Source organism: Nicotiana attenuata, unplaced genomic scaffold, assembly GCF_001879085.1.
Source record: "Nicotiana attenuata strain UT unplaced genomic scaffold, NIATTr2, whole genome shotgun sequence".
Taxonomy (NCBI): domain Eukaryota; kingdom Viridiplantae; phylum Streptophyta; class Magnoliopsida; order Solanales; family Solanaceae; genus Nicotiana; species Nicotiana attenuata.
In genome coordinates this window covers 502,863-515,004 of record NW_017670519.1, presented here as the reverse complement: position 1 = coordinate 515,004, position 12,142 = coordinate 502,863, and the positions used below count along the sequence as shown (strand labels likewise).

At 39.0% G+C, this 12,142-nt stretch overlaps 1 protein-coding gene across 1 annotated transcript; it reads left to right on the top strand.

Annotated features, from left to right (window-relative positions):
* The first annotated feature begins 6,962 nt into the window (after window positions 1–6,962).
* Window positions 6,963–11,797, top strand: LOC109240496 (protein ABCI7, chloroplastic). Its single transcript, XM_019407151.1, has 3 exons — window positions 6,963–7,895; window positions 10,047–10,306; window positions 11,270–11,797. Exons 1-3 carry the CDS (start codon window positions 7,005–7,007, stop codon window positions 11,577–11,579), a joined length of 1,461 nt encoding a protein of 486 aa, XP_019262696.1. The 5' UTR covers window positions 6,963–7,004; the 3' UTR covers window positions 11,580–11,797.
* Window positions 11,798–12,142: the final 345 nt, after the last annotated feature.

Sequence of the window (12,142 nt, the reverse complement as noted above, 5' to 3'; positions counted from 1 at the left end):
GAAGCATGTTAGGCTAGACTTATCTGTTTACTTATCACGAAATCTAGTTTTGTTGAATATTCTCGTGTTGCTGTTGTGTGTTTACTTTGGGACTACGGGACGGTATCCCGGGAGCTCCCCTGCATGTTTACTTTGGGACTACGGGATGGTATCCCGGGAGCTCCCCTGTTTTTGTACTTTGGGACTACGGAATTGCATTCTGGGAGATCCCCCTGCAGACTTATGAGTTGGACTACGGGGCTGCACCCGGGAGATTCCACTGGATATGATATTTATATTTGGGGACTACAGGACGGTATCTTGGGAGATCCCCGGTTATTATTTTGGAGCTGAGTTGTATTCTCTTACTGTGTTTTACTTGCCTCTATAGTAGTTGTTGTTGTCATTCATATCCTGTATTACTTATTACACTGTTTAATTCATTCTGTTAAACCTTGTATCTTTTAACCTCAGTAGGGCCCTGACCTTCCTCGTCACTACCCAAGCGAGGTTAGGCTTGGCACTTACTGAGTACCGCTGTGGTGTACTCATGCCATTCCTGCGCATGTTTTTCATGTACAGATCCAGGTACTTCGACTCAGTCCTACCACCCCTGAGGCGAGGCGACTGCTATAGCGACTTCAAGGTATATCTGCCGCGTCCGCAGACCGAGGAGTCTCTTTCTATTCCTGCTGTTTAGTAATAGCCCTTCTGTATTTCAGTTCTTGTTAGACATTCTGGAGTTAGAGCTATGTAGTACTTCTTAGCTTGTGATTCATGGGTTTCCGGGTCTTGGATTTATGTATTGGTTTTGAGAATTTAATATGGTGTATGCCGAGCGGCACCTTTAACCACTGTTTTCCTTATATCTATTTAGGTTGTTTACTTACACAAATTTTGGTTTCTTTTCCGCAATTTAGGCTTACCTAGTCGTAGAGACTAGGTGCCGTCACGATGGTTCACGGAGGGCGAACTGGGGTCGTGACATATAGTCGGTTTGGTTAGGTTTTTTTCGGTTTTTTTCTGATTAAAACAAAAACCAAACCAAATTTGATCGGTTTTTAAAATTCAAAACCAAAAACAAACCAAACCAAAAAGTATCGGTTTTTTGGTCGGTTTGGTTTCGTTTTCGGATTCGTTAGGTTTTTCGGGTTTTTATGAACACCCCTAGGCGCGGCATCACCCTTCGTGCTTTTACTCTCAATAATGTGGCACGGCATCACCCTTCGTGCTTTTACTCTCAATAATATGGTACGACATCACCCTTCGTACTTTTACTCTCAATAATATGGCACGGCATCACCCTTCGTGCTTTTACTCTCAATGATATAGCACGGCATCACCCTTCGTGCTTTACACTCTCCCTCACATGATAATGTATAAACAATGGCACGGCATCACTCTTCGTGCTTTATACTCTTTCTTACCAAGCATATGAGTATCAATGACAAATAAGGCAGGAAGCACAAATAACATCAAGGAGAGTGCTTAAACGGATATTCCAAAACATTCCAAATCACAACTTTCCAAGTCAACAATGGTTCAACAACCCTCAAGAACCGTATTACTCGAATAATTCCACGAATCTCATAAATGATCCACAACACAAGTATAGAGCCTAGCATCTCAAGAAATTTGGTTGTAGTAATGTAGTAATGATTTCGCATAGAGATGACCGAATTAGACACATCAATGTATTCTTACAATTTCCATCAAGTTTGATCAAGTTATAACAAACTAAGTCTTGATATCTATCATTTAATATTATGTCCTTAGTATCTAAGAGTCAAACAAGGCATTAAGCAGAATGTCACAAAATTCTACAAACACAAATATAACATAATCCACCCCCCGAGCATGATTAACCCTGGCACATACATATACGCTCGTCACCTCATATATGTGTCACCCCCACATGTAGCAAACAATGACAAATAGGAGGAAAAATTCCCTCAACAAAGCTAGGCAAAACACTTACCTCGATCCGGTTAACTCAACACTCAACTTAGCCTTTTCCTCTACAAATTCGCGTCCGCTCGACTCAATCTAGCCAATGACGACTTGAATACACCACACGATGCAAGAGAAAACAATTTCAATTAATAAAGCTATGATTTTTATTCAATTTCTAAAAAGTCAACAAAAGTCAAACCCCGGGCCCGCCTGGTCAAAACCCGGGTCCAAAGGTAGGTCTTGACTGCCCGTAGCCCCACGAGTCCAAATATGTGATTTCTTTTCAAATCCGAGTCTTATTCGACTCCCAAATCTCAAATTATTTTTTTTTCAAAACTTTGAGAAAATCCCAAAATTTTTCCATAGTTTTCCCATGAATTTGATGTTAAATCTTGTATAAAATTATGAAATATAGTTGGAAATTGATTAAAGATACTTACCCAATGATTTGGCATGAAAATCCCCTCTCAAAATCACCTCACCTCGAAGCTAGGGTTCAAAAATATGAAAAAATAAAGCGAAAACTCGAAATTCTCAGCACTTAACAGGCTGCAGATGTCGCATTTGCGAACAAAACTTCGCATTTCCCAAATGAACATTGTTTTTTCGCAATTTTCATAAATTGTTGGCAATTGCGGATGAACAGTGTTATCGCGATTGCCATAAAAGGTTCGCAATTGCGAATGAACAGTGTCGCACCAGAAATCAGCAAAACCCAAACTTCTCCGAAATGATCCGAAACCACCCCGAAACTCATCCGGAACCTCCCGGACACAAACCATATATGAATTTCAATCATAAAACATGCTACGGACCTGCTCGCGCACTCAAAACACTGAAAAGAGGCTGTCTTAACCCGATATTGACCATGGCCAAACTCCCAAGTTTCTTAACTTTACTAGTCTCTCAACCAATGATCCAAAAATATACCCAAGCCCCTTGGGACTCCAAACCAAAAGTGCACACCAGTCTGAAAACATCATACGAGCTAGCTCGCGCGATCAAATCGCCAAAATAACACCTAGAACTACGAATTGGACACCAAATCAAATGAAATTTTCAAGAAAGCTTTGAAATCTCTATTTTTACCACCGGACGTCCGAATCACGTCAAACCGGCTCCATTTCCCACCAAATTTCACAGATAAGTCAAAAATATTATATTGGACCTGTACCGAGCTCCGAAACCAAAATACAGACCCGATATAAACAATGCTAAACATTCAATCAATTCATAAAAACACTAGATTTTTCAGACTTTTAATTTTCAATAAAAATTCATAACTCAAGCTAGGGACCTCGGAATTCAATTCCGGGCCCAGATCCCGTATTTCAATACGGACCCACCGGGACCGTCAAAACACAGGTCCGGATATATTTACTCAAAACGTTATTTGAAATCAACTAGAATTAACTTTTTAGGCAAAAATTCTTGTTTTTATCAATTTTTTGTTGTTGTTGCATATAAGCCTCCCGGGTCAATTCCCGGACTACGCACGCAAATAAGGGAAGGCTAGAATGAGGCTCTAAAGGCTTCGAAACACAAAGTTTGGCTCTAAATCACCGAACGAAGTGCAAATACTCAAAACGACCAGTCGGATCGTTACATCCTCCACCACTTAAACTCGCGTTCGTCCTCGAACGTGCTAGGAGCCGTTCCAAAGCTATCAAATCACGGTGTAACCTTACTTAACATAAACTTGGGGGTGATCCCACGTCACCCTGATCCCATCATATTAATCCACATAGGGTACCCTTCGAGCCATAATACTCGGGCTCGCTGATCACATGTTCATCAATATCAAGCACAATAGAGTGTACAAAAATATAACTATGGGGAAAATCATTAGGAACAAACAATACTGAGAAGGACAAGCACAACTATGGTGCAATAAGCAAATCAACATCACAAAGGCCACCTCACCCATAGTGCCATGAGGCCTAAACTGAATCACGATACGCGTACGAAGAATCATGTAACCCTCACAACCCGCCGTAAAATAAGAGAGAAACATATAGCATAAAAATGAATAACATCCATTCCGCCCGATGATATTCACATGGCGACAACTGTGCAAAACAAACAGGTCCGATCCGATACAGAATACACATTCTCATTAGGCTCAAAATAATCCCCAAACCAAATTCCGATCTTCCTCAAACATGTAATAAACCCTCCAAAAGTCTATAGCAACTTTCCATTAACACCTACCATCAACCATCTAATCCTCTACATTTCTTCTCAACTCGTAATCCAGGAATGGTCTGTCAACAAGAACATTCAACCTCTGAGCCCCACGAATACAGAATTTTCATACCCCATCTCAACACCGCTACTCAATAGCTAACACGTAACTCATACTCCGTCATCTCACGGAAAACATCCATAAGTCAAAACACATGGTACCTGTCAACAGTCGAACCCTACTCCGATAGGAACACATAGTGCCAGCAAAAGCTTAAACACCCGAAATCGTCCGAGACATCAAGAACTCATATCCTTCCCTCCAAAACTATTTGCAACCTTATACCTGTAATTTCAACCCCATACGGCGCATCGCCTTTAATATGGCACTCGCAACACTACAAAAATCTCTTAGCCAACTCTAAACTATATGCAAATGGAACACCCCATCAACCTAGAATCTTTCATTTAACCCAATCCAGGAAAACACCATCACACGCAATATAGCCTCTATACACGTAGAAATCATCAACTCCGACCATGGTTATAACCATGATAAATCCTTCGGAACTCAACAACAACAACAACAACAACAACAACCCAATAAAATCCCACTAGTGGGGTCTGGGGAGGGTAGTGTGTACGCAGACCTTACCCCTACCCCGAAGGAGTAGAGAGGCTGTTTCCGGAAGACCCTCGGCTCAAGAAAACAAAAGGACAAAAATGAGACAATATTAGTATCACCACAGAAATCGTAGGAAAAATAGGAACAATATGAAATCTAGAAGAAAGATGGAAAGCAAAAGCGAAAGCTAATCAAAAGGTCCTGCATTGAAAAGCGAAATAGTAAGACACAACATTGCCACTAACTATCTTAGACAAAAAACTCTACCAGACTAGTCTTACAAAGGTGCGAACTAAGACAAGACTCAACTACCTCCTAACCTACAACCCTAATACTCGACCTCCACATCTTCCTATCAAGTGTCATATCCTCGGAAATCCGAAGCCTCGCCATATCCTGCCTTATCACCTCACCCCAATATTTCTTAGGTCACCCTCTACCTCTTCTCGTGCCCTCCACAACCAGCCGTTCACACCTCCTTACCGGAGCATCTGGGCTTCTTCTCTTAAAATGCCCGAACCATCTTAGCCTCGATTCCCGCATCGTGGCATCAATGGGAGCTACGTGCACCTTCTCCCGAATAACATCATTACTAATCTTATCCATCCTAGCATGCCCACACATCCACCTCAACATCCTCATTTCTGCTACTTTCATCTTCTGGATACGTGAGTTCTTAACAGACCAACACTCAGCCCCATGCATCATGGCCGGTCTAACCATCGCTTTGTAGAACTTTCCTTTGAGCATCGGTGGGACTCTCTTATCACACAAGACTCCAGATGCTAACCTCCACTTCATTCATCCTATCCCAATACGGTGTGTGACATCCTCGTCGATCTCCCCTCCCCCCTGGATAATCGACCCAAGGTACTTGAAGCTACCTCTACTTGGGATAACCTGTGATTCAAGCCTCACATCCACGCCAACTTCCACCGGCTTAGCGTTGAACTTACACTCCAGGTATTCCGTCTTCGTCCTGCTCAGCTTGAAACCCTTAGACTCAAGAGTCTGTCTCGAAACCTCCAGCCTATCGTTGACACCGGCTCGCGACTCATCAATAAGAACTATATCATCAGCGAATAACATGCACCATGGCACCTCCCCTTGAATATGGTGTGTTAGCGCGTCCATCACCAGAGCAAATAAGAACGAACTGAGCGCAGAACCTTGGTGTAACCCCATTACAACCGGAAAATGCTCAGAGTCGCCTCCTACTGTCCTAACCCGAGTCTTAGCCCCATCATACATGTCCTTAATTGCCATAATGTAGGGGACTGACACACTTTTTATCCCTAGGTAATCAAGTTCAAAAATATTTAATACATGGGAGTGGTTCCAAAATACAAACATAAAAATTAAAAAAAAAAAAAAAGGATTCGATTACTATTACCATTTGAGCTACTGAATTCGCAACAGCATTGTGAGTATGTCGTTGTCACTTTTCATTCGTAACAAAATTGAATCGAAATGGTAGCTACGTTAAATGTTCAAATTTACCCCTAAAACATTCGATTTGTATTACATTTATCTTTCGTTTACATATATGTTGGTTCATGAAAGTCCTCATTGTTATCTTTCGTCTCAAATATACCTTTCGAGTAATGGTTGTTCAGCTTAGACTTTGACATTGCTATGATGGATCCATATAGACAAATAAAATAACGAAATTTACCTCTAATATATGAAAAAGGTTTATATATACCCTACAAATATAATAATTTTAAGCATTGCCCCGTAACAATTGAAAAGGTCCAATTATATTCTTGAAAGAATTGAAAAAGAACTAGATATACCCCTGTATATTTTTACTGTATCAGCCAAAATAGATTAATGTTTCACAGCAGAAAAATGTTAGTTGAATAAATATTTGAGATAAAAGATAATATACACTCAAACTCGATTTAATCCTGAAATCATAATCTCGTTTCCTTTTTGGTCAATAAAGTGTTTCCTTTGGATTACCATAGCCTACTTTCCTACATATTATCATTTACAATACAAAGTCATAATTATTTTGAAACTACCGGAAATCTCTAAAAATAGATATAAATATTTTTACCTTATGTATCAATTAATAGATATAAATATTTTGGCCGAACAGAAATTAGAAAGAAAAAAGAAAAGAAATAATGGAAAATACGCAGACAACAATTCTAATGAGATTAGAAAAAGAAAAAGAAAAAGAAAAAAAACAAAGAAGTCCAAGTATAAAAGTTGGAATCTGACGACAAACCCCAAACGCCTAGCTTCAGATACTTCAATGGCTTCTGCTTTGGCACCAATCTTCTCTACTAAATCAACCTCTGTATCTGTACCCTCATCTCTCTCAACATCAACACGAATTAACCAAAAAAATCCTAAAGTTAGAGTCTTTACTAAACCTAAATTAAATCCAATTTCAGCACTTTCAGACCCATATGTTCTCCAAATAGCTGAAACCCTTGAAGATTCTTTGCCTTCCTTATCTTCCCCAACACTTCAGAAGTTAAGGGAAACTTCCTCAGAAAACCTTCTTTCAACCCCTTGGCCTTCTCGTAAAGATGAACCTTTTAGATTCACTGACACTTCATTCTTGAAAAATTCAAGAATTGAACCGATTTTGCCTCCAAAGTTTCAGGCTTCTTCTTTGGATGTATTTTCAGATACCCTTTTGCCTACAATTTCAATTCTTGATGGTTATATTATGAATGATTTGTCTCGGTTAACAGAATTGACTAGTGGAGTTTATGTTGGTAGTCTTTTGAGTGTGAAATCTGAGGCTATATTGAAAAGGGTATCTGAGTATGAATCTGGTTTTAACGGTGATTTGTTTTGGTCACTTAATGGCGTAGGTGCCCCTGATGTATTACTAGTTTATGTAGCAGAAGGGTGCAAGGTTGAGAATCCTTTGCTTTTGAGGTACATTTCCGGTGAAAGTAGCGATAAGGGGTTGAAAGCTTTGCCCTTTTCGAATCCGAGGGTGTTGGTGTTGGTGGAGAAGGGAGGGGAGATTAGTATAGTTGAGGAGTATGTTGGTGGAGATAAAGATAAATGTTACTGGTCAAATTCTGTTATAGAAGTGGTTGTTGGAGAAGGGGCAAAAGTGAGCCATTCTTACCTCCAAAATCAATCTCTAAATGCTGCACATATCAAGTGGACTTGGGTTCAACAGGTAAACTTGTTCCTTTTTTTTGAAACTAAATATGACCTTGGCATATTATGCATAATTCAATAAAATTCTCATGTATAATGTGATTGGCTATTGGTGCTTGTTGAATTATATTATGTCTCATATCTAGTATGTTAGGACATGTAAAAGGATTTATAAAGGTCTTAGGTTCAATTATTGCCTTAATTTTTTTGACAGGATGCTCTGGCCTACCTTCGCTAAACCTGAAAATCATTTTTGAGATTGGGCAATCGTCTATTCTCTCCTCGAGTCACAAAGAAACTTATAATCAATTTGAGATGAAGAATAAGTTTTAAGTTACATCATTATTATTTTTGTTGGGTAATTAAAGGCTTTATTAATCACCAAGTAAATATTTACAATTCTCAGCTTGACTACATCCAAGTCAGCTGTTCTCAAATAAGATTGATCTCAAACACAAACAGAATCGCTATCTAGGCTGCGAAATATCCAGGAATGTCTCTCCTAGATTACATGTTACTCTTTCTCCTAGCCTCACTCTAGTGTTTTTTTTTTTTCTAGAAGTAGCGCTGCTGCAATAAGCTCTTTACTCCTCCTGATGACCTCATGCTGCGTACACAAGCAATTTCTTTTGCTATGGTTTACACATCTCTTTCTATTCTTTAAAAAATTCTGGTATTTCTTTCATTCCATATGGCATGAACATGTTCTGCAAATATCATTCTTAGCAACCGAGCATGTAGAGTCTTCCCTCTGGTGTTAATCATCAGATGTTTCCATGGTACCTTGGCATGATCTCCCAACAACTGTAGATAGATATGTCTAATCAAGCTTTGGTTTCCTTTTGTAGCGCCTTTATCTGTCTCGGTTGTTCTCTAGATTCCAATATTTTCCGCAACATCCAACTAGCTTGTTGTGGTATAGCGATAGATTCCAGCTATTGTCCTTTAATGTAAAAGGCATGTATCCATTTGATCCATAGTCTGTCCACCTTACGCTCTAGGTCCCAACACACTTTTGGCAGCTTTGTTCAAGATTTTAATATTGGTAGTTGAAAACCTCCAGCAGCACATGGTAAGCACATCTTCTCCCAAGACACAAGAGCTCTCTTTGTTATAGAATTAGCCCCCGACCATATGAAACTTCTACAGTAGGCCTCCATAGTTTTAATTACCTTTGCAGGCAAGATTAAAACTGAACCAAACATATAGAACTAAAAGCAAAAAAATTAAATTATTTTATGGATGGTAGGGTGATGGTATTTTGACTGGTGGGTGCTAAACAACAGTATGTGATAACAGCTTATCTTCTTTCGTTTTAGATCAACTACAGCAGCTCCAGGCAAGCTGAAATAGAGAGAACGGAAAGTTTTTTTTTCTGTGATCCAAACACATGCAGAGAAAATGAAATTGCATATTAAGAGATTAATATCAAACGGAACAGACTCCTTCTGTTCTCTCTTTGAATCAAACAAAAAAACAAAACAATTTTTACTTTTCTCCTCTGTCCTGTCATTCCAGCATGCTTTTTTCCTTTCTCTCCTTTTCTCTGTATACACTATACAGAACATCCAAGAGATTTTCAGAATAAGGATAATGGTGTTATTAACCTTGATAATTAACTCATCAAAGATTCGTAATACGTGCAGTTTTTTAAGAGCAATTTTATGCTAGCGATGTGAATACCAGTCCAGGCTTGGCTGCAACTTTTTGGTTCTGATGTCCACACTCTTCCGCAACTTGTTGCTTAACTATCAAACAAAAAACTTAGTAATGTCGGTTGAAAATGAAGATTTTTATCTCTTTAGTTTGATAGTAACACTATGAGTAATTTAATGTTACCTTTCCCTCCATGAGCAGAGCTAATGCAGAAGTATGTATTTTTCCTTCTGAAAGTCTTATTAGGGCAAAAGTGCAGTCCGTGTTCATGCAGGGTCCGGGGTAGGGCCCACTCCAAGGAGTGTAATGTAGACATCCTACCTTAATGCAAGCATTATTGGCTGTTTCCATGGCTTGAACTCGTGACCTATAGGTCACAGAGACAATTTTACCGTTCCTTCTGAAAGTCTTATTGTTAGCTTTAAGCAACTACTGTAACAACTCCAGATTTTTTTTTTTGCTTGTAGTCTGGGGAGATTTAAGTTTGCTTCATAATTGAGTTGATTATTTTCAGGAATCAACTAGCACATACGAGCATATAGAAGTAAGCACTGGTGGAAAGTTGAGTAGGCACAATATTCACATCCAGCAAGTTGGTCCAGACACAGTTACTGAGTTATCTACATTTCATATGTGTATCTCCGATCAAACGCAAGATCTACATAGTACATTAGTCCTAGACCATCCTCGAGGTGTATCTCAGCAGATCCACAAGTGCATTGTGGCCCATTCGTCTGGACAGGCTGTTTTTGATGGAAACGTTCAAGTCAATAGGTATTATATTCTGTCTCAACTTGGTGTTTATTTGAGTGACTCGCAAATCACCAGTGTTGAACATTTAAATACTGTTATTGTTTCGTCTGTGTATTCTATATCTCATGGTGCTGTTTCCGTTCACGTTTTCTTACGTGATTTTCTTTTTAAATTATTTATATGGTGATATATTTTCCTGGAGGGTCTTAATGTTGCGTTGTTCAAAATACTTTCACTACTATTTCACTGTGGTATAATCTTAGTCAATTCTCGGTTTATGTTCTGCAATCTACAAAGATGTTCTGACATATTAAGATAGTATAAGCCTGAATGGAAGTGGCATATTCCATGACATCAGTTAAAGTGAGCAGCCTCGACATTTCTTGCTTTTTGGCGGTCAATGGATCAGGTGTCATTTGCTAGTTGTGTCACTCAAATCCTACGTTTACCTTGAAACTGATTCACTTTATATTCTATCCATGTCAAACAGACATGGGTACTTTATATCGATTTTCTTAAAATAGTTGGTGAACATACCTGTGTGGTTGTGTCCAAAAGTCAAATGGTCCATGTGATATAGCACAACCACTCTACTTTCTTGAGGTAGGGGTAAGGTCTGCGTACACACTACCCTCCCCAGAGGCCCAGACCCTACTCGTGGGATTATAGTGGGTTTTGTTGTTGTTGTAGTATTTCAGTTGATTATAACGACTTTTACAATTTATTAGTGTTTATTAAGGCAGTTAACTATTAGAAGATAAAAGTTGGTGTTTCACCTTTTGAGTTTTATCTTATCAATAAGAGATATAATACAATCTTAGGAAAGACTTCACCTTCTTTTCTCCTTTAATTTACTCAAACTGCATTTGAATACAGTAGTCTTTATTCAGATACTGCACGCGACTGTCAAATTGTGTCGATGGTTTTGATTATTGTTTAATGTGTGAGATTTAAATGTGTCTGTTATTATAAATGATGTTGCAGATACGCGCAGCAGACGGATGCAGGACAACTTACACGGAGCCTCCTTTTGGAGCCTCGAGCAACTGTGAATGTCAAACCTAATCTCCAAATCATCGCTGATGATGTCAAATGCTCTCACGGTGCTGCAATCAGTGACCTCGAGGAGGACCAACTGTTTTACTTCAGGGCACGGGGTGTTGACATAGAAACTGCCAGAAAAGCTTTGATCTTTTCGTTTGCTGCTGAAGTAGTAGACCGTTTCCCAAATGCTTCAATTCGGAAGAAAGTTGAAACTCATATTAGAGAACTGCTAGATCCCTCACGCCCTTAATGGTGAGACTTTGTTGAAATGTGGCGCATTTTTCTTTCTTGGTTGCGCTGTGCACTAATGATAATGAATGAAAGTCCGTTTTCTGATAAACGAAAATAAGAAGTTGTTTAGTGTAATCCTCTTTACATTAAATGTAATTCTTTTTGGTATTGTGGAAATGAATAAGGTGATGTTTATTTGAACTTCCATTGTCTATGCTACTTGAAACATTTTCTGTCTCACTAGTCATCCATTCTTGGCGACTTTGTATGGATTTCAAGCTTCTTTTCTGTAACCATTCTCTCTGTGAGATAATAAAAGATGGGATTCAGCTTGATAAAAACCTTATTCTAGTACTAGTATTGTGACTCGTAGGCCACAGGTTCGAGACATTGAAAACAATCTCTTTGCGTAAATGCAAGAAAAAATGCTGCTAAGGTATACACCAATGCTCGTCTATCCTGCAGCAGCTGGTCATGGAATAAGCCAATATTCTACTATCACCAGATGTGCCAAAAAAGTGCGATATTTTTACAAAACAGTGGAATGGTTTGACAAGTATAAAACTGACTTTGATGGTATTT